At 38.7% G+C, this 24289-nt stretch overlaps 1 protein-coding gene across 10 annotated transcripts in view; it reads right to left on the minus strand.

Annotated features, from left to right (window-relative positions):
• The window catches only part of LOC140788051 (uncharacterized), a 41191-nt gene that overhangs the window by 14510 nt on the left and 2392 nt on the right, over positions 1 to 24289 (minus strand). For 4 of the 10 annotated variants that reach the window (XR_012108952.1, XR_012108953.1, XM_073137149.1 and 1 more), the window contains exons 3-11: positions 19947 to 20052; positions 19734 to 19835; positions 18951 to 19010; positions 18745 to 18823; positions 14014 to 14161; positions 12660 to 12783; positions 12339 to 12519; positions 11159 to 11187; positions 10503 to 10651 (exon numbers count right to left, since the gene is read on the minus strand). Coding sequence is in view for 8 of the 10 variants with exons in the window: in XM_073137149.1 (XP_072993250.1) it covers positions 10503 to 10651; positions 11159 to 11187; positions 12339 to 12519; positions 12660 to 12783; positions 14014 to 14161; positions 18745 to 18823; positions 18951 to 19010; positions 19734 to 19835; positions 19947 to 20052 (978 nt within the window). In the remaining 2 variants the exon portion in view is untranslated. Of the gene's footprint in view, positions 1 to 10502; positions 10652 to 11158; positions 11188 to 12338; positions 12520 to 12659; positions 12784 to 14013; positions 14172 to 18744; positions 18824 to 18950; positions 19011 to 19733; positions 19836 to 19946; positions 20053 to 20445; positions 20649 to 21588; positions 21612 to 24289 lie in introns of those variants that run through there. The other 6 variants (XM_073137150.1, XM_073137151.1, XM_073137153.1 and 3 more) reach the window with 6 other exon arrangements.

The raw sequence follows: 24289 nt of genomic DNA on the forward strand, positions 1-24289 counted from the left end.
GTGTGACCCTCTTTTTTCTGTTCTTACAATTCCTCTTGCAGCTCAGCTTAGGCTTTCAGTGGAACAATCACAACAAACTAAAGCAGAGAAAGAGTATATGACGTGGATCCCTTATTCAAACATTGTTAGCAACGTAATATATGCCATGGTCTATACCTATCCAGATATATCATAGGCGGTTAGTGTTGGTAGTCGTTACATGACAAATTCAGGCAAGGTGCATTAGTAAGCAGTGAAATGTATTCTTAGGTACCTGCTGGGGGCATTAGATGGTAATTTGGTGTTTGATAAGGACAGTGATTTGAGACTTACACATGTTGGTTATGTTGACTCAGTCTTTGCAAGTGATTTGGACAGGTAGAGGTTTGGCAACTTATTGTTTTAGCTGAAAACAATGCTATAAGCTACAATTTATTTAACTATTACTGAGGCATAATATATGGGAACAATGGAGGCAGTCAAAGATGCAACTTGATTGAAGAGTTAGGTTGTATCAAGATGTCATGACAACATTTTGTAATAATCAAAGTGCAATCAATTTGACGAAAAACATTATATATCATGACAAGACGAAGCACATTGATATTTGGTATAATTTCATCCAAGAGGTTACGACAGAGGGTCATGGATTCTCGTTTCGCCAATAGGTCGTCACATGGCATAGAGAATGCCAGCAGCATTCTCAGAAAAGTTAGAGCCTTCCGACAAGGAATATCTTTTGCCATAGAGATGCCGAAGAAGATGAAACCTTGTTGAAGCCTTCCATAGTTACAAGGAGATGTTGGAGGAATGTCCATTAATAGGTTTTCAATCCCATGCTGGCATGGAGAAGATGAGTTTAGCAAATCGTAGAGCATAAAAATATGTTACATAAGTCATAATCCATTAACAACTAAGTAAAATGACGAAACTTAAGTTGGATTTGCTAACCCCTGTTTCTTTTGAGTTCAAGGGGGTCCCTGAACTTGGTTAGGGACTCCTAACCAAGTTCAGTAACCAAACACCTTTTTAACATTTTTCTCTTAATCAAGTTCAGCTCCTAATAAATAAAATAAGAATAAAATAAAATTTCTAGTATAAAATCAAATTGATTCCAATTTTACCCTTGACCTGATTTAAATCTATCACTTTCATGTCTTACTAATGTTCTTTCTTCTCTCTCCCTCCCTTCTCTCCTCTCTTCCAAAAAATATATAATATTTTATTATAAATGAGCTCTTGTTTTACCATGACTCAAAGAAAATAACCCTAGAAAAAATATTCGTATACATAGGTGAAAAAACATTACTATTTAATATAATTTACTTATAGATTTAATATGGGTTTAAAATGGCCAACTTCCATTTATATTTTATAAATTTAAAAATATTATTTTAGTACTATTTGCATGACACATACTAAATTAAAAAGTAATATTTTCACTTTTTCATGCCACATCAAAGTAATAATTATACCCTTATTTCAAATCTTCCCTCGTCTATCTATAGTTTCCCTTCAAAATATATACATTTCCCTCCACTTCATCTTTTTTTAATTTACTAAGTCCACAATAATTTATAGAGTAGTTGCAAGCTTGTGAACTTTTAAGCCCACAATAACTCACTTTGTTTTTAATAAAAGTTTGTAGTACGAACAACTTTTAAAAAAATAATATAGCCTTACACGTGGGTCAGATGAGAAGGTTAGATCCAAGGTTCATCGGATCGGCCGATAACGATGCAGGCCCCATCCTAGTCAAATGACTGGGATTGGCCAGGATCGGCAAGTTTTAATTAAACTGGGCAAGATCCATCATGGATCTAACTCGGATCAGACCCGGGACATCAATTATTGATGTCCCCATGCTCTTTTTTTTCTCTCTTTACTCTTTTCTTCTCACTCTTCCTTTTTCTCTCTTTCACTCATTTCTCATTTTCTTCTCTCTCACTTTCTAATGGAGAGATCTAGCTCCAACAAACTCCGACGAACTCTAACGAACTACAGTTCATCAAGTATTCATTGCTTTGAACCATCACATAATCCGTATGCTAATTATTATCCTCTTCAGTGTCCGACACAAAATTCATATATTGATTATTATCCTCCTCAGAGACAACAAGATTCATTTGATATGAATTGTATAATGCAATCACTCTTTGGAGCACTAAACCCTAGATATTATTATTTATAAACTTATGGTAATTATGATAATGACGACCACAAGGATTTACGAGAGCCAGCTCGGTATTCATCGAAGTTTTGATTTTTAGGCAAGTTAGTACTTTTGTTTATATTTTAGGGTTCATATGTGAATAATTATTATTTTCTTTTTTTTCTCATGTTTTGTAAATTTTTAGAAATTTTCTACCATTTTAGATAATATTTAGAATTTTAAGTAATGAAAAAAATTTGATCCAATCTGACCAATACATATCGTTTTTCGAAAGACCAATTCCAATCTAGATTTTTCGAACCTTGGTTAGAACCCATTAGCTGTGTTAGATGAGAAGGTTAGAACCCATTAATTGGGTTATAACCCATTAGCTGGGTTAGATAAGAAGGTTAGAACTTATTAGCTGGGTTAGAACCTATAAGCTAGGTTAGGTGAGTAGGTTAGAACCCATTAGCGAGGTTATAACCTATAAGAACTAAAATAAATAAATAAAATGAAGAGGGCGCACATGCACTGCATGTGCAACCCCCCTCGTTCTCCCTCAATGATACGCGCGGGGTGGTCGCGAGTTTTACAGCTGAATCCAAATTGAAATCAAAATTCGATCTCTCTATAAATAAAAACTCTAATTTCACCTTCTTCCCTATCTGCCGCATCTCTCTCTCTTCCCTTCTCTCATCTTCTTCTTTTATTTACCGTCGGAAGGCTCGGAACCACTTGTGGGAGCAGACCACTAGAGTAATCAGGGTCCACCACTCTTCTCTCTGGTTAGTCATCTCCCACCCCTCAAATTTAATTAAAGTCTAATAGGTTAGATTATAAATAGCTAAGATGGTGTTCGGGGGTTCGTCGACGAAATACGCCAGTCGGCAATTTCAGGTTGTTGTCGCTCTGTCACCGAAAGCTTCGTATCATTGACCTCGAGCTGTAGGTGCCTTCTTTTGGAGTCATTATGGCTCGGATTGCCGTCGACTATGTTTGGAGTCATTCACACCGCCAGTCACCATGGTCTATCCATCATCTCCTCTTCCAAGTCATTGAGGCGGCGAGGGAGACATTGGTATAGTTACGAACTACTGGTGATCTTCCTCCACCATCGACAATGGATTCATCGAGGATGGTGAGCTCGAGTTAAACCGAGCTCGCTCCTTTCTTTTATTTGTGGATTCAGGTTTAGATTTGGGATCCAACCTGACCCGAATGATTAGTTCAAGGGCTGCAGGCAATCCATGAAGAATTGTGGGTTGGGTCTTAAGCCCAAATCACTCTTCGGGGTTTTGGTGGGCTGCGGGCTAATCACAGCCCAACCCATGAAATTTGAGTTTTGGGCCATGGACCCATTCCATGAATTGGCTTGAATGGACTACAAGCCAATTGTAGTCTTTTCATCTACACTCAGGTGAGTAGGTTCGCTCACATATTTATTCATCTTGTACTTCATGCTTTTTATCAAATCACATATTTCTCTGTGTGCAAATTAAATATCATAATTCTGTATGCAATTTAGTTATTATATTTTTGTGTGCAAATAAATGACTTAGTGCATTGTTATACCTCATGAAAAATAACAATTTTAATAACCAAGAATATTAGTGGAGAAACATAATTGATATTTGGTATGACTTAGAGAACAAGCCTAGCATAGATCGCTTGTGATTTTTTGTGGTGACTCAAGTTTAGAAGAAAGTCTTATTTTAGATTACTACGATTACTTTCTTAAGTGACTCTGGTGGAGTTAAGAAACAGTCCCAGATTAAATCAAAAGACCTCCTGCGGTGATTCTAATTTCTCTTATGTAACACCCGTGTATAAAAAAAAAAATTAGCGCACGCGCCAAGAGCGTGCACTCTACTGCTAGCGCACGCGCCAACTGTTTCTCCTTCTCCCCCACCTCTCGCAATTAGTTGCAAGAGGTGGGAGAGAAGTGCACCGGAATGGAGCTAACTCCACTCCGCTCCCCTCCCCTCCTCATCCCAATTTAAATCTCTTTCCCCTCGAGTTTTTCTACTTTTTGCAACATCTCTCTCTCGCTCTTCCACCCCTTTCCCTCTTCTCCTCCGAGCCGCCGAAGCCTTCGTCGCGGACAGCGAGTCACCGGAGCGCCGTCAGCCAACCAAAACCCCCTCATCTCAATCTTCGGGTTAGCCTCCATCTCCTCTTTAGTTTAATTTAAATATTGCCTAGTTAATCATGATTAATTATGAGTTTATTTATTACTACCTTCACCGGAGAAATTCGCCGGCCGGCGACCTTGGGTAGACTACCCACCGGTCCGAGGAGTTTCCCGCTTTCAGCCCCTTGCCGTGGATACCCACGGGGTGCGAGGGAGACGATGCCATGTCGCCTCCCGCCGCCAGGTTATTGGGTCACAAGCGGCCACCACCAGCGGTGGTGGCCTCGCTCCTCAGCCTCGATTAACTCATCTCTTCACTTGGAAGAGATGGGTACTCGGGATGAGGGCTTCGAGCCCACCTTTCACTGAACTGGGAAGCACCACGGCCGCTGGCCATGGAGTTCCTCAATTCTCACCCACCGGCCACACTGGCCGGTGGTTCAAAACTCTCCCGCACCTCGCCGACTTAGGGAGGAGTTGTTGGAGCTGGGCTGCCGGCGACGGGAATCACCGGCAGCAGCCCCGCTCTAAGAAGATTGAACTGTGTGGGGGTTGATCAAACCCCCACCAGTTGTGTTGGCTACGGGCGTGGGCCGCTTCGAGCCCACCTTTCACTGAACTGGGAAGCACCACGGCCACCGGCCATGGAGTTCCTCAATTCTCACCCACCGGCCACACTGGTCGGTGGTTCAAAACTCTCCCGCACCTCGCCGACTTAGGGAGGAGTTGTTGGAGCTGGGCTGCCGGCGACGGGAATCACCGGCAGCAGCCCCGCTCTAAGAAGATTGAACTGTGTGGGGGTTGATCAAACCCCCACCAGTTGTGTTGGCTACGGGGTGGGCCGCAGCCCACGCCCGTAGCCAACAGTGGACTGGGCCCGTGAGCCCGGTCCACCCAACTTATGTAGACTACGGGGTGGGCCGCGGCCCACGCCCATAGCTAGCGGTGGGCTGGGCTTGTGAGCCCAGTCCACTCGACCCCTTTGGGTTACAGTGTGGGTCGCAGCCCACACTCGTAACTAGGGGTGGATTGGGCTCAGCCCAGTCCACCCCAAAATTCTATGTGGCTATTTTGGTGGGCTCAAGCCTAGCCCACCCGATATCTGGGCAACTACAGTGTGGGCCGAGGCCCACACCTGTAGCTAGCCACCTTTTGGCCTAGTGGACTGTGGGTAGGCCCACAGCCCACTTCCTCAGCATAATGCTGATTGGGCCTTGAGCCCCGCCTAGCCTGTGAACTCTTGAGCCCAGTCCACCACCTCTAGTCTAGTGGGCTGCAGGTAGGTTAGTAGCCCACTTTCTCACCTAAGCAATGCTGGGCCTTGAGCCCAGCCCAAAATTTGGACCATAGACTAATTATTATTAGTCTTTTATTTTCCTAATTTTTGTTAGCTACATTTATTGTATTTATTTTATTTTCTCAACCATGTTATTAATAAAATTAGGATCAATACATAATTAAAATAGGTATTTGAATTTATTAGTCTTTTCAATTATCTTCGACACTTGCAAATGTGAGCGGCTCTAATTTTACCATAAATGACCATTTTTAAATTAATACAAAATAATATATTCAGACCTAGAGAATCAAACTTAATATACAACAAGGTAGTTAGTCATATAAGTTCATCTCTCTTATGTTTATTTTATCTATAAATTATTAGACTCATTACTGTGCGGGGAGGATCTCGAAATTTAGGAGGAGTCGACTGATTAGGAGAGTGAGACGGATTCCAGAGATATCCCAGGCAAGTAGAATCCTATATTAGTCTACGAATAATGTATACTTATGTCATTTCGTACCTACATTAATTACATGCCATTTCCTACTTGCAATAATTACATGTTATTTCTTATTTGTATTAATTACATGTCAACTCTTACCTGCATTATTTACTACTTATTGTACATGTATGATAGGATCCATGTATTGTTTATAGTACATTGTACCTTGATGATCATGATATAATAAATAATAGAAGTCATGGCACCACGTGCACGTATCATTGTTAGACAAGTCCCAACTAGGCAGTGCCCCCTCTCTCACTCAACATGGGGTTAAGGGTAGAGTGTATTATATAGTATTATATTAGCGGTCTACACCTGAGATCGTTAGCTGGTGGAGCATTCAGGTGATTACATTGCCCTAGTTAGAGACTAGTCTAGTATGATATTAATAAGGATGATTAAGAGATAGGGTTATAGTTCTAGTATGATATTATATAGTATTATATTAGCGGTCTACACCTGAGGTCGTTAGCTGGTGGAGCATTCAGGTGATTACACTGCCCTAGTTGGAGACTAGTCTAGTATGATATTAATAAGGATGATTGAGAGGTAGGATTATAGTTCTAGCGGTACCCGAGGACGCAGGGTCAGGGTGTCTATCGAGCTGTGCGCTCTTAACCGCCGTATGCAATGATTCTGCTCTGTGCGATGATTCAGCTATAAGTAATGAATCTGCTGTGTGCGATGATTTACTAGAACGGTGTTGATGGGCCTACGACTGGAGTTCTTAGTCTGATGGCCACAGACAACCAGTCATATGCAGCGTCGCCAGGCATGTATGGGCGATAATACCGCTAGATGACTAGTCCCCTTCGATGCTATGTTGCTTTGTGAGACATGTCATTGTACTGTACACATTTCCTAAATATGTTTATGGATTTGCATTTCTACTTACCATCCAATACAATATTCATAGATTACTATTGGGTTATACTTGCTGAGCCCCGTGCTCACCACCATTTTGGTGAAAATATTTCAGAGTTAATTATGGAGGACACGAACATCGAGGAGTAGCAGATTCATTTCCCTATTTAGCATTATTTATTCTATTATTTATAATTGGACTTAGCCCCTGCGAGGGTTTTTATGTTTAAAATTTGTGTATAGACTTATATTCCTAGAGGCTTGTTGAGGCCTGTGATAATGGTAACTTTGAATTATTGTTGGATTATTGTGGTATTTCTAGACTTTTTCAGATACTTTGTGAGAATATTACACTGATAGGTCACATGAGAATCACGTGAAACTTTACATGTGAGAAACACGTGACTTTTGGAAGTGGGTGTTTCATCTTAATAGTTAGTGAAAGAGACAGGGTGAGTTTATCACTACCTTCTAATGACCCTTAGGGAAAGAGACGGGATATGTTTATCACATAGTGACACATTCTAGTGACCCTAATCGGATCAGATATGAGGAAAAGACTCGAATGCCATCTCGATGCAACTTCTAGTTGATATAGATCCATATGGCATAGAGCCGATTGAGACATATGACATTAATATTGAAATAAATTCAGCATATTGGCACGAAGTATATTATGAGTTATGATTTACTTTATTATTACCTATGTTGTTATTATTAATGTTGTTATAAACATGCTTAGTGAAATTGTCATTTCACATCCCTGAACATAGATTTATTTAAAGTTATCAATTTTAGATTTATTCAATTTTTGAGTATATTTTATTCACTAAGCTATAATTGGCTCATGAGATCCCTCTTCTAATACTTTAGGTACTGGTCAACGTGGCGACTAAGTGGGATGCACCTGGACCCCACCTCTATTTAGAATTTCCCATTGTTATATTTCAATTCTATTCATCTTTATATTCTAAACTATCTGCTAATTTACTTTAATTGAAGATATATTAGTGGTAACATTAGTCTTTTTTACTTATATATTTATTGGAGTTAGGTATTCATATTAAATTCTTATCATTATGGACTTAGAATAATTTTTTTTAAAAGCTTTGTATATCTCAAGTGTATTGAGATACATGGTCAATCATAATTCCTATTTCGGGACATGATATGATCCATTAACTGAGTTAGATAAGGAGGCTAGAACCTATTAGCCGGATTATAACCCATTAGCTGGGCTATAACCCATTAGCTAAGGTTAGATAAAAGAATTAAAACCCATTAGCTGGGTTAGGCTGTCTCTTGTCTTCCATTTGCGGGCTTACTCATCAAGCACATTATTATTATGTTCCATTTGAGGGCTTACAACAAGGCACCAATGGCAATTGCGGGATTAAAGTTGCATGCCCACACTCTTTAGTACATAACGAGAGGGTAAGGTAGGTTGCTGGCTTATAGATGCAAGCCCGCAAACCATTTGAGATATGCACTTAGAACCGCAAATGGCCATTACGCCTTCATGAAAGTAAAAGGATATTTTCGTCCATAAAATTTACATATCATTTATTTCTCTCTAAAATCCAACACTTGTTTCATTTATTTTACATCACATCACAAATAATAAATACACTCTTAGTCTAGTTCAGAACCAAACACCACATTAAATCTAGTTTAAGGTACCTAAATCAAGACTAAGAAATTGGGTCAGCTAATCTAATTCAGAGCTTAGCTTCAAACCAAACAAGATCCTCAAAAATAAGTAAGATCCACTATAAATAAACATCCACATCTTCTCCACTTCTCTTCTCAAGCCATTTTTCCTATGCCCAAACACCACATTAAATCTAGTTTAAGGTACCTAAATCAAGACTAAGAAATTGGGTCAGCTAAACTAATTCAGAGCTTAGCTTCAAACCAAACAAGATCCTCAAAAATAAGTAAGATCCACTATAAATAAACATCCACATCTTCTCCACTTCTCTTCTCAAGCCATTTTTCCTATGCAAACCCTAGCATCTACCAACGGCTACGGCGGATCTGAGATGGAGCAGTGGTGCTGCAGAGCTCCTAGAAAAACTTCCTGCTTTGTTTCTTCTTCTCCATTTCGCTCTCCCTCTCTTTCATCTTCTCTCATTTTCTTTTTCCTATCTCTTTCTTCTTACAGTCGTGCTGACCATGTCATATGTCGGCACAGCATGGGTTGTGCCAATGGCACGACAGTCCTTTGTAGAGGATAACATCATAATCAGCAAAATTCACACATCAAAAAACACAGCAGACATGTTAACCAAATTGGTCACTACTCACAAGTTCAAGCATTGTTTAGACTTAATAGATATTTGCAAGACATGGTAGCTCTACAGGGTTTCGCGGATATGGCAATTGTATAGTGCAACCAGAGTATTAGTGGCATGTTGACTTGAGTGCAAGTCAAGGAGGAGATTTGTAAGTGGCATGCACTCAAATCAACAAAACATTCCGTAGTTCCGGCATACGAAAGACATTCAAACTACCCAAGAGGTCGGGTGATTTGCCATGAGTGTTCAAATGGCCCTAAGGGCATTCAAACATCTCAACTGTCCTGCTATGACTTGAAGGCCTATTTTGAAGGAGTATTTATGTCTTTCAATCTTTTCTAGGATTAAAGATCATCATGTCATCACAAAAGAGGACACAGAGGTAAAAAGTTGTTGCATGGATCTGAGGAGAGGCTTTAAGATTGGATTCATCTCTGCATTTGATATCTTTTCTACCAAAATCTTATTCCTTCTTATTCTAAATATTGTGAGAGGATTATTTTGCTCTAAGATAGCGTGTTCTTTTGTTGGATGCTATCTTTTGTATTAGAATGAGATTATTGTTGATTTGAGATTGAGTTTGAGTAATTTTCTTCTTTTGTACTCTATTATGTGGATCATCTAGTCATCTCTGCCCGTGGATGTAGGCTATAAGTCATACCACGTAAATTGTTCTTGTTTCTACTGCTTGTATTTGATTTGCTTTGCAGCCTGAGTCATTCTTGTTGAGATTTCTATATCAAAATTGTCGATTTGGATCGCTCCGCTTACGCATACAGGTAGTGTTTGTCACAACAAAAGATATATAAGATTTTCCTGCCATATTTAAGTTATAACTAAATGCACACTTAGATCATATGAGGGGATTCATGCATCAAATAGTTTACATCATTTAACTATGTGAGATTCAATGATCTCAAACTATTAGAGTATCAATTAGAATTGTTAAAGAATATATAGAACACCTGAAAGGGTCTGACCTAGATTGTGACTATTATCATGACATATAATATGGGATACATGACATTGTTAGTTTTTACTAGTAAAGATATGTTTAACAAGTTCTCGTTCTTCTAATTCCAATAGGCAGGAGGTAATTACAACTGCAGTATCAGATCATTTGAAGATAGTGATGCATCAGATAATTTGATTAGTGTCACTACATAAGGTAAAAGGATCCAGACCTATCAGCTTGCTCATATATACAAGAGAACACATAAATGACAGACTTATACTGTTGTGATTTGCATGCACAGAATAACAGAGATATCTTGTAACAACCAACTTACGTTAGAGTACCATCTATGATATACTGTTGAAGAAATCTAGTTACTAGAAGTCGTGCTCCTGTTTCCATCAATGAAGGTACCATATGTTTTCGGTTCTCAAGAAGAATAGGGTCCTTTCCAAGAACAGCACCTGCCGCAGCTTTTCCAGCCTGCATAATATCTTAGAGTTCATTTTATGTAATTCTGCATGGTAGAGTATGACATAGATAGTTAAATAAAAAGGAAATTTCTTAAAAACACCTACTTTTTTTCTTTATTATCACTCACAAACTACCATATAGATATTTATCATTTAATCCTTACTTTTTGCATTTAAAGTCTCAATTAAATGTAACCTACCAACACTTGAAAGGAATAGAAAATATTCAGATACTTTTGAAAACAAATATTTTAGATACCTAAAATATCTCTCGTTTGACCTGCTTACTACTGTCTGTTGAGAGAACCTTAGGGTGTTTTTGAGGTAAAAGTAAAACGTAAGGATCAAATTATAAATATCTATATGGTAGGGGTATGAATAATAATAAAAGCAAAATGTAGGGTGTTTTTGATAATTTCCCTAGATAAAAAGACAGCAGGAGTAAAACGCAAGACACTATTTTATGAGAAATCCATTGATCTGTGTAACAATGAAAACAAACATGGTATGATGTTACCTTGAGTCCATCCTCATGGAAGCCATAACCTGTAAACAACAGCATAAATGGACTTTATACTTCAGGTCCCCTTTCAAGTAACATACTTACAGGCAATATACTTACATGGCATTAGTGCAACTCAAAATGCTTTTGCTATGCAATCAGGTCCCCTTTAATTGGCTAAATCAAAGAGGAAAAGAAACATAAAAGTGCTGCATCATTCTACTGTATCTATTGTATTCCCTTCTTGGGTGACTCAATTGTCCTTCTCTATCTCCCTCTTAATGTTAGGGAAGAATTTGGCGGCTATTTGGTAAGGCTTAGTAGTTTAGGTGATATGATATAAAGGACTCTACCCTGGCATTAGTTCTGTTTTTGATATTGAAGAAAAAGGATATTGGTTACTTTATATTCTTCTTCCTCTCTTACTTCCTCTTCTCTTCCAATGTCTCTCATGTAACCACTTTGCACCAGATATTTAGAGTTGCTGATGACACACTGCAAAGTCGTTACATGAGAGATTAAAAGAGAAGTGGTTACATGAGAGAATACTGTGTCATCAGCAACTCTGAAGTATGCTTGACAGGGGACCTGAGTTGACACACTCTTTCAAGTGCCAACTCTGCATGAAACTAATTTGGATGAAGTTGTTAGCCTCTCTCAAGTTTATATGCAGTTTGTCATTTGCAACCATCCAGGCCTTGAACTACTCAAACTTATTTCCTTCATATCTGCAGATAGAGCACAACTTTCATCCACGCTGTTTTACCATCCATTCTTTTATAATGTCATGAATATCATAGAGGCAATGTGTCTAGAAAGAAGTCAACCAAGCAAAAGTTCATGAAAATAAAATAGAAGAATGCTATATAATAATGGACAAAGACAATAACCGAGGAATCAATGATGAATACGAGGAAGGCATTTAATTTGAGGATCCAGCCTATTAAAGATAGGCAGCTAGGTACAACATCTCAAATTTCTACAAATAAAGATTTATGGGTTTTAAAGTTCTCCATCTGTGCAGTTCAGATACCTGATTTTTGGCCTTTACCTACATCAACTTAGTACCTTGTTCTCAACTAAAATGGCCTTTATATCAACTGAGCACTGTTGGTGCACAAACTGTTTATGTACTATCTATTTTATCTCCATTGATGTTAGAAAAGGGGCCAAAATTTAAAGAAAATGCAATTACCTTGATATTCCCCACAAAACCATATGCCTCTCTTGCCTTGAATATGGCCCAGCTCAACAGAAGCTTTTGAGGCTGCAACTGACGGAACAGGGTGGCTGGTTGTCCATTTAAGTATGGTGTGAATAGGAATACAAGGAGGATTCAGTGTCACAAGAAAAGGCAGATTGGTAGAACCAAGATTCTGCAAATCAACATTAATTATGAGATAACTTTAGGTGAGATAAAATGGGTATGCGAGAAAGACAAAAAAAACATTTAACATAGTGATTAGGTCAAAATAAATAATTTATGAGAAAGTACCTAACAAATTGCATCACATACCTGAAGCACATTGAGCCAGAAAGTAATGCAAATACCATTACTCGTAGCTTCGCAAAAATTACAGGCACTCCATACAGATGGATTCTGTGGCATAAGATTTTTGTCGTGGTGGAGATATATATCTCTGCCAATTGAGGATGTCAATGTAAATATAAGTTTCACTTTCATCTGATCAACATTTGGTACAATTCATAATAACTAAACATTAAAAGGAATTCTGTTTTTAATCAAAGCTAGAAGTTGTAAAGGAGAATATAAATTTGATATTCATAAGAAACATAACCTAATATGTTCAAATGACTAGCGGTTACACTAATTACGAATATACTGACTCAAGACGGCTTAATTAACAGTGGAATCACCGATATATGATATATCTATATTAATATGAGGTTAACAACTTGATAAGTTTTGAAGAACCAGAACCTGTAAAGTGTAAACAAAATACTATATAACTATATATGATTCCTGAATTATGTTCTCTCGGCAATACTAAATGCAACAACTTTTGAAAAAAAACTGACTCTGCATCTCCAAATCTCTGCTATAACTAAAAATTTGAAGTTTGTCTCTGAGTTGCATGCAGTGGAATAATTTTCTATATAGTGAACAGTTGTCCTTACCTAAATCTTTACTAAAACTACTGAATATTGCAGCTCTTGCTATAAGGTTTCACATTGGTGAACTATCGCCAAGATATATCTGGACGTGGATGAAAGCAAGAAGTGAAAAATATAAAATCCAAACTAGAAGTCCTTACCATAGAGAACACACATCAGAACGTTTACATGTCTATGTAGTTTTGCAAACTGGTTGCCAATACAAAGGTGTGTTCTATTTCCTTTCTAACATAATTTATTTTCCTTTTGGACAAGAAGCTCTAAATAGAGGTAAAGTGATTGAAAAACTTTATATGGTTTCAAATAATTAAAGTTCAATGGGAAAGAATAGAGATTCCAGATGTTGCTGCATGGTGCACGCTTGACAATTTCATATCCATAACAAATCTGCTAATCTTGATTTCTTATGTAGTTGGCTCAGCATAATTCACAGGAGAAGTCCTAGTATTAATCAGAGAAGGTAGACATGTTAACATAGAAAAAAAATAACAACTGTTTTATATATTTATTCTCATCAAATGCTTTATATATTTCTATTAACACTTTCAATGTTTATCACAATTCATGCTTCTAATAGCTAGATCAGATTAATGAATATAAAGTCACAAGCTGTTCTTCTAAAGTCTAATATCCCAGAAGGTACTGCCAAACTTCATTAAATGATAATTCTGTTGTAAGTGTATGATGTCCGTAGATCAAAGCAATATTGGAAAATATCAAAATAATCAAGGTACCTGTATGCATATTGAAAAGCACCAAGTAGTTTCAATTCCTCGTATGTTGCTTGAGTTCCTAGAATCTTTAAAGCATTCGGTGCATGGACACTTATTATGCATCTATCATATGTCTCTTCTAAATTGTCTGCAGTTAGCAGGCGGCAACCTGCCATAGTCTATTATTTCAGCAAAAGTCATCTAAAAGACTAAAACAGGGGGCATTAGAGTTATCATAAAAGAGAAGCAATTTATTCTGAATTTGTTAATCACATTTCTTCAATGAGATGATAACATGAATTATGGCATAACTTATATATTAGACTTGGTATTTTTGAGTAGGGTGTAAACGAGCCGAGCCTGAGTGTGCCAGCTCTAGCTCAGGCTCGGCCCGAAATTAATTTCAAGCCCTCTAAAAACGGCGAGGCGGCGGCTTGCCGAAGGAGGAGGAGAGGCGGCGGCTTGTCGAAGGAGGAGGAGGAGGCGGCGGCTTGTTGAAGGAGGAGGAGGAGGCGACGGCTTGCCAAGGCAGGAAATGAGGAGGATGAGGAGGCTGACGAAGAGGAGAAGGCTACGGTGGCTTGTCGATGGAGACGAGGAGGCCGGATGAGGATGTGAAGGAGGAGGAGGAGGAGGAGACGGTGGGGGTAACGATTTGCAGAAGAAAAAAGAGACTGATAGAGGAGAAAGAGGCCGAAGGAAAACGAGGAGGCCGAAGGAAGAGGAGGACGTCGGAGGAGGATGAGGAGGCCGGCGGAGAGGAGGATGTAGCGGCTTGTCAATGGAGGACGAGGAGGCCAAATGAGGAGGTGAAGGAGGAGGAGGAGAAGGAGGAGGCAGAGGAGGAGGAGGACTAGAAGGCAGTGGAGGAGGAAGATGAGGAGGCCGACGTCGAGGTCAAGGCTAAGCCAACGAAGGAGGAGGATGAAGAGGAAATAGGAGATTGGGCATTAGGTGTTGGGTTTGCTGGGAGTTTTTTATTAGATTTAGGGTTAGGATTAGATAGAGATATAGTATAATAATAGCCATTGAATCAAAGATATAATAGTTATAAATATATTTATATATAATATATTACTAAATATTATATTTAAACCGAGCCTGAGCAAGCTGGCACCAGCTCAGGCTCAGCTCAAAATTCAAATTGAGCCTTAAAATAATACTCAGGCTCAGCTCAGCTCAAGCCAAATCGAGCCGAGCCCGAGCTTCAGCCAAGTCGAGCTCGGGCCGTTCGTTTATTTTGTCACCCCTACTTTTGAGCTATAGATAACTAGTTACTAGATTTACTTATTAGACTGATGTTAATAGACAAGACTTTGACTGTGTAACACCCATGTTAAAAATAAATAAATAAAAATATTAAAATAAAAAATAAAAAATTTGGCGCATGCGCTAACTTCTTCCTCCTCCCCCACCTCTCGCAGTTAGTTGCGAGAGGTGGGAGAGAAGTGCGCCGGAGTGGAGCTAACTCCACTCCGCTTCCCTCTCCGCCTCATCTCTATTTAAACCACATCACCTCTCCCTTTCAAGCTTTTCTACTTTTCACAATTCCTCTTTCTCGCTCTTCCTTCCTCTCTTTTCTCTTCCGAGCCGCCAAAGACCTCGTCGCGGACAGCGGATCACTGGAGCGCCGTCAGCCAACCAAAACCCCCTCATCTCAATCTTCGGGTTAGCCTCCATCTCCCCTTTAGTTTAATTTGAATATTGCCTAGTAAATCATGACTAATTATGAGTATATTCATTACTACCTTTGCCGGAGAAATTCGTCGGCCGACGACTTCGGGTCGACTACCCACTGGTCCGGGGAGTTTCCCCGTTTTAGCCCCTTGCCGTGGGTACCCAATTTGGGTACCCACGGGGCGCGAGGGAGGCGATGCCATGTTGCCTCCCACCGCCGGGTTACTGGGTCACAACCGGCTACCACCGGTGGTGGTGACCTCGCTCGTCAGCCTCGATTAACTCATCTCTTCACATGGAAAAGATGGGTACTCGGGATGAGGGCTTCGAGCTCATCTTTCACTGAACTAAGAAGCTCCATGGCCGCCGACCATGGAGTTCCTCAATTCTCACCCACCGGTCACACTGGCCGGTGGTTCAAAACTCTCATACAACCCAAGTCGACCTCGTCGACTTTGGGGAGCTGTTGGAGCTGGGCTACCGGTGACGGGGATCACCAACAGCAGCCCCGCTCTGAGAAGATATGAACTATGTGGGGGTTGATCAAACCCCCACCAGTTGTGTTGGCTATGGGGTGGACCGCAACCCACGCCCATAGCCAACGTGGACTGGGCCCGTGAGCCCAGTCCACCCGACTTCTGTAGACTACGGGGTGGGCCGCAGCCCACACCCATAGCCAGCGGTGGACTGGGCTTGTGAGCCCAGTCCACCCGACCTCTGTGGGTTACAATGTGGGCCGCAGCCCACACTCTTAACTAGGGGTGGATTGGGCTATTTCTGTGTGGTTAATATGGTGGACTGGGCTCTTAGGCCCAGCCCACCCGATTCTGGGCAGCTACAGTGTGTGCCAAGGCCCACACCTGTAGGTAGCCTATCTTTTGGCCTAGTGGACTGTGGGTAGGCTCACAGCCCACTTCCTCGCAATAATGCTAACTGGGCCTTGAGCCCAGCCCAGCCTGTGAACCCTTGAGCCCAGCCCAAACATATGGACTATAGACTAATCATTATTAGTCTTTTATTTTTCTTTAACTTTTGTTAGCTACATTTCTTTTATTTATTTTATTTTCTCAACTATGTTATTAATAAAATTAGGAACAATACATAATTAAAATAGGCATTTGAATTTATTAATCTTTTCAATTATCTTCGACACTTGCAAATGTGAATGACTCTAATTTTACCATAAATGACCGTTTTAAATTAATACAAAATAATATATTAATAGAAAAGGATAAATACAAAACCAAGTCAACTACTCGGACCTAGAAAAGCAAACTTAATTTATACAACAACATAGTTAATTCTATAAGTTCATCATTCTTATATTTATTTTATCTATAAATTATTAAACCCATTACTGTGCGGGGAGGATCTCGAAATTCAGGAGGAGTCGACTGATTAGGAGAGAGAGACGGATTCCAGAGATATCCCAGGCAAGTAGAATCCTATATTAGTCTACGAATAATGTATACTTATGTCATTTCGTACCTACATTAATTACATGCCATTTCTTACTTGCAATAATTACATGTTATTTCTTATTTGTATTAATTACATGTCAATTCTTACTTGCATTATTTACTACTTATTGCACATGTATGATAGGCTCCATGTATTGTTTATAGTACATTATACCTTGATGATCATGATATAATAAATAATAGAAGTCATGGCATCGTGCACGTATCATTGTTAGACAAGTCCCAACTAGGCAGTGCCCCCCTCACTCACTCAACCTAGGGTTAAGGGTAGAGTGTATTATATAGTATTATATTAGCGGTCTATACCTGAGGTCGTTAGCTGGTGGAGCATTCAGGTGATTACACTGCCCTAGTTGGAGACTAGTCTAGTATGATATTAGTAAGGATGATTGAGAGGTAGGGTTATAGTTCTAGCGGTACCCGAGGAAGCAGGGCCAGGGCGTCTATCGAGCTGTGCGCTCTTAACCGCCGTATGCAATGATTCTGCTCTGTGCGATGATTCAGCTATAAGTAATGAATCTGCTGTGTGCGATGATTTACTAGAGTGGTGTTGATGGGCCTACGATTGGAGTCCTTAGTCTGATGGCCACAGACAACCGGTCATATGCAGCGTCGCTAGGCATATATGGGTGATAATACCGCTAGATGACTAGTCCCCTTTGATGCTATGTTGCTTTGTGAGACATGTCATTAGTGAATCGGTTTCTATGTAGATATTTATGTAATTAAGTTATGATGATGAAAGTTATTAAAAGTTGTACTGTACACATTTCCTTGATATGTTTATGGATTTACATTTCTATTTATCATGCAATACAATATTCATAGATTACTATTGGGTTATACTTGCTGGGCCCTATGCTCACCACCATTTTGGTGGAAATATTTCAGAGTTAATTATGGAGGACACCGACATCGAGGAGTAGCAGATTCATTTCCCTATTTAGCATTGTTTATTCCATTATTTCTAGTTAGACTTAACCCCTATGAGGGTTTTTATGTTTAAAATTTGTGTATGGACTTATATTCCTAGAGGCTTGTTGAGGCCTGTGATAATGGTAACTTTGAATTATTGTTGGATTATTGTAGTATTTATAGACTTTTCTAGATACTTTGTGAGAATATTTCACTGACAAGTCACGTGAGAATCACATGGAACTTTACATGTGAGGAACACGTGATTTTTGTAAGTGGGTGTTTCAGACTGTGATCCAGATAGGAACATATATTCTAGATATTGGACCCTTGATTACTCACTCTGTTGATGGGAGAAAGACATATCTTTATTGAGCATTGTATGTGACTTCATACCCCAAATTTTAACTCAGAAATTGCATGCCTGAATTAACCAGATTAGAATACCTTATCTTCCCCATCATTTCAGAGTCTCTATAATTAAGAGAATATAGATGATCTGTTCTAAGCAGTCAAGAGAGGGTAGATAACAGGTACCATTAACCATATATTTTCTATTATCTTAGCAACATTGTCTAATAATTTTTACTTGAAGATAATCTGAACCATGAAGAGAATGAAATAACCAATAACATAACAAGAAAGTAATGATGACAGATTACCAGAACAGACAACCTACCTCCACTAATACTTGAGACAGACTTCACTGCACAGCTGGTTCTAATTTGACAATTCATGTTCTTCAATTCTTCCCTTACCTAACAGCACTCGTATAGATCATTACCAGTAGAACAAAATTATAACTCAAAAAGATTAGAAGCATCTCTACTTCATTAATCAATACTGCCACCATTAAGTGAGTGCACAAACCAAAGTAAAATCTACCTTATTGACATAGCAATGTGAACGGCACTTGACAGTAAGCCATTGAGGACGGCCAAAGAGCTGAAGCAAGCAAACATAACATATCAGAATGTGTTTACAGGGAAAGAAGATTAAAAGTTTTAAGTGTTAATGATGAAAAATAACAATCTTACAATTAACACACCAACTATTCTAAAAGCTTAAGCTATTAGATATTGATAGTTTTTATATTTTATATTTTAATACTCCCTTACCCTTGAGTTTGAGACATTTTGAGAGACCTAAAAAGTAGAGTTGAATTAAATAAGCTGAAGTTTTTTATTTTTAAATAACTAATGAGGCTAGTAAGTTCCGAACTCAAGACCTCTTGACCTCTTCTCTATTTTATGGTGGAAAGATTGATTATATTTTCTGTAGTGGCCTATTTAACATTTATACTTGAATGAGGGCACTATAATAATGAAAAAATACAATAAGGACCAATCCTAATTGATACTGAAAAAATTACATCAAATATGAGAGGGTATGGTACGAAATAAGAGATATTAACATAATGCGCTACGAATGAGTAATATTCTCAAAATAATATCTTGATAAGAGAATATCCCAAGTCCTAACATTATGATAATACTTACCATAATCTAGACGATTATGGTATATTTTTACCATATATTCTGACACAGCATTGTAACAACAGAAATCCAGACGTAAGCAAAAACCTTAGGTCGCTCAACTTTCAGTCAGAAATGGAAAAATCTCATGGAAAGAACTTGATAGCATCTTTTGAGGGAGATTCCACAATACCTGAAGAAGGTAATGATTACGGAAGCATGAAAGGACAGTAAAAGCTGAGAAGCTCATCGCTCCTTCTGAAGAGCAGGACCATATAGAAGCACAGAGAGGCACCTGCAGGGTTTCATGAATGATCAACAACATACGCAGTGAAGTTCTTTGCCTCTTGTATCAATTTATAAAGATTGTAGGATTTCATGAGGTCAAATGCTACAGTAATCTCACAAGATAAGCCTTTTGAAATAACTCAGAGTATCCATGTGACCTAACGAAGTGCTCCAGAGTCTCGACATGATCCAGATCAGGATTGTCCTCATGCTCCTCCAGGTATCTTCCATAGGAAAATAATGCGTAAATTTATCGAAAAGAGAAGAACCAATTACAGAAATAAATGCAGATAATGTCAATTTCAAACATCTAATAATATAATTACACGGAGGCATTCTACTCAAACTTGTGGCATTTATAGCATCTATAAAAGAAAACTAAATCGAGAACATGGTCGTCTTCACAAAATTGCACACGACATCTTAAACTCGATGAACCTACTAAATTCCAAAATTGTGAAAGACATGGCCGTTAAATCCACGAGCATAATCGACTCAATTCTTGGAGAAGCACATGAGATTGCAAGCCATAAAGGTCAAGAACGGATGGATCGAGGAAAGGAAAGGGAAGGAGACGATAAAGAACCGGAAAACCAACGAATTTTAGGGACTTTTACCGTGATCTCGTTTGAAGAAGAGCGATGGGAAAGGAGGATGGCAAATATGGATGCGAGCGCGCTCGATTCCCTCGTCGTCGAGAGATAGACCCTCCATTGCCCACATTGAAGAAGTTGACGGGACTTTAAACTCCTCTGCTGATATTTATATGGCTTTTTTTCCGAGGGATAATTACACCCAGATCGAACTACTGGCCATTTTCATTTAATTCTGCTCTCTCTTTCCTCTAAAATAAGAGTAAATTAGTCCCTAAAAAGCCTAAATTTAATCACCTGACACTCACATATTATTTTTTAAAATAAATAAAATTGTCTATATAAAATTTGAATAATAGTTCACTATCAATCCGACCTCATAATCTGACTCTTAAGGGTCGTAAACTCACCTAACTTGTTTATCGAGTTGTGTTCAAATTTATACCACTGACTCGTTCTGACTCGTTTAAGTATGCACGTTGGGTTGAGTCAATCTGCCAACCCAACAAATATATATATAAAACCTTAAATCCTAATAACTCACTCACCATTCTCCTACAATCGCCTCCTAATCTCCATTCGAACCCATCCCATTCTTCCTCACACAACTGCCTCCTACTCCCACTCTTCCTCACACTGCCATCACTCTCATCAAATCTTCTGTCCGCCCCTCTCCTTTCCCACTGCTTCTTCTCCTCTATTGACGAACCCCTCCTCAACCCTATAACGCCTTCGTCCAGCACGAGCACGAGCACGCACCCACAGGGCACACGCGACGCATGTGACAGGTCGGGCAGGGCCCGTCACGCACAGATAGTCTCCTGTGAACATATAATCATGACATCATCAAATAAAACCTGCTAACCTATCCATGATCACATAATCCATCACCAAATAAATCATACTATTAATCAAATAAACTTGTTAACATATGAATATCACAGTCCACAATAATATACATTAGACCACTACATAATATGGTAGGACCTACACAGGCTACAACAAACCATCAAGATACAACTAAAATAACTAATACAAGAGTACACTATGATTCGACCTGTAATATCCAAATCATCATCTAATACAAAAGAGTACAAATATCAAATGCTAGTACAACTCAATATCTGGTTAAACTATCATCTATACCGTCTCGCATCTATAGCTCACCTCATCATCGTTCTAAAATATCTTCTCAAGATATCTCAAGTTGCTATCACGTATCACATATCTGAGAGGGTTAGAAAATAAATAAAGAGAGTCATGAGCAAAAGGCTCAGTGAATAGACCTTATCTCGAATTAGTGATGTCAAACAGAGAGTAAATTATGTACAAAATAATATGAATCAGAAAGAGCATCATGTCATGAATGAATATATGAATATTCCTCAATAATACATAAAATAGATAATATGTCATGTCATAACTGATAAAATATATAATCCTCGACATTGTAGAAATAAATCTCTATTATATAAATAAATAGATAACTCTGTCTCAAATATGACACATGATGCATGCCGACCATGACCATGCTATGATATCAATTGCAACCATATACGATGTATAGTAACCACTTAATAATCAAGTAATCAGATGATAATGAAATCATATGCATTTCTCAACATCACAATCATCACCGACATCTCGGTATAATATCATCATACTAGACCACTGTGCACAATCAATACCCGGTACCCGATCTCAACATTACGTCTGAAGGCTCAGAGCATACTCCGCCACCCGCAAGAGTATCTTAAATATAACCATACCCTGCCACCCGCTATGGTATCAACATTCATCTAGACCAGGCACCCACATAGTTGATAGAAACCTCGTGAGGATAAATCGCCACATATGCCCTGGCGAACGACATATGTCCGAATGTCTGCTGTGCACACAGACTAACGACCTCAGACGTAAGGCCAACAGGATCGCGACTATGTCGAGCAATCAATCATCTCCAGGCACGCCCTAACCCTCGCGCCCACTCGGGTATCCTCACGCTTTTTATCAACTATCCTATCAATCACATTTCATGTTTTCCTTCTAAATGATAGATCATATGCATATATCCAGTACGATAATAAGTCAATTTATAATAGGAATTTAGGTGGAATAAGAATCAAGAAAAAATGATGCAATGTAGTCTCTAACTGTATCGTCAACACATGCATACTTATGCTAATTTATTATATGCATACTCATGTTAAAGATCAACTCGGTATACAATCATAACAGTAGAATCATCTCCAATTATCTCTATATATATCAATAATGTGCTCATATTCTAGATCAGCATAATCAAATGCATGATAAAATATGCTCGACTGTAATCATCTCTAGATAAAATCATATAATCATGCTGAAGGCCAAAACATGCATATACATAATATATAATATAACCTAACTTGAGAAAGGCGTCTAGGAGATAAGACTACTCACAGTCTGATCAGAAAACACTAACCACGCATCTCTCACGTCCGTCAGTTAACCGAGTGACACTCATTGCTAGCAAGGTCCACGGGGTCTCAAATAAGGAATTCGGGATCTGAAAATATTTAAGTAATATGATATTAGTCGTTTATCTAATTAGAATAATTCAATTAGAATATAAAGATTTATTAAGTTTATAATCACTTCTCTTTATTTTTTATTACATAACTAGGTCTATATTATAGATACAATTCAAATACTATAATTATATTATTATCATAAAATGTTAATTATAATGTAACGAGAAAAAGTCTGTTTTCTTTTATATGAGAGTATTTCTAAATATATAATTATAAAATAAAATAAAATAAAATAAAAGGCTAAATAACTATAAGTATAGACAAGGTCTAATTATAATTAATTTTATAATTCATACACTATCTTGATTAATTAGGGACAATGCAGTTTTTTTTACTCGACAAAATAATAAATAAATAACTAAATAAGCTTAGTATTTTATTTGTTGCAGAATAATGATAAAATTAATAGAAATACTTAAAAAATATATATATGATGAAGGTATTAGAATATAAATCTAATAATTATAATTTACAAATCAATCTATTAATCTAATAGATATATAAATAAATAAATAAATAAATATAAGTATTACCTATATTTATACCTAATTAATCATTAATTATAAAAATTAGCATTAATAAAATTATATTGAAGAATATATAATATTATTAAAATAGTTAATGTCTAAATACTCTATTTGCATTAATTAAGAAGAAAAATACCTAAATAAATAACATAAATAAAATAATTAATTAATAAATTAATTAACTCTGCCATTAGTGTTGGGCTCGGCCCAGCACTATGAAGAGAGGAGGAGGAGCTGAGGAAGAAAGAAAGAAAGAAAGAAAGAAAGAAAGAAGAAGAAAAAGAAGAAGAAGAGGAGAAGAGGAAGAGAAGAAAGAGAGAAGATGAGGGAGGAGGTTGCGGACCCGAGCCGGCGGGGAGGTCACCGGCCGCTACTGGCCAGCCAGCGGCCGGCCTCTCGCCGACGACTCGACTCCGAAGAGCCCGAGCTCAGCCGAGAGAGAGAGAGAGAGAGAGAGAGAGAGAGAGAGAAAGGAAGAGCTTCTCACTGGCGGCGGTGGCTTCGGGAAGGTGGCGGCGGGCCGACGTCGGCAACGAGGAGAAGAGAGTGGAGAGAGAGTGGAGTGAGAGAGAGAGAGATTTAAAGAGAGAAAGGGAAGGCGGTGGGGGGGGTCTTGGCGGTGGCTGTGGCGGCGCTGGGGCCTGCCGCGGCTAGCTGGCCGCAGCCGGTTGGTTGCGGCGACGCGACGGGATGCGTGGCACCCCCTCCCCATGCTGCCCCACTGCATGGGCACGAGGCCGGCCACAGTGTGGCCGACCACATCGTGCC

This window comes from Typha latifolia, chromosome 5 (genome assembly GCF_019914945.1).
Source record: "Typha latifolia isolate L0001 chromosome 5, TyphaL0001v2, whole genome shotgun sequence".
Lineage (NCBI taxonomy): Eukaryota > Viridiplantae > Streptophyta > Magnoliopsida > Poales > Typhaceae > Typha > Typha latifolia.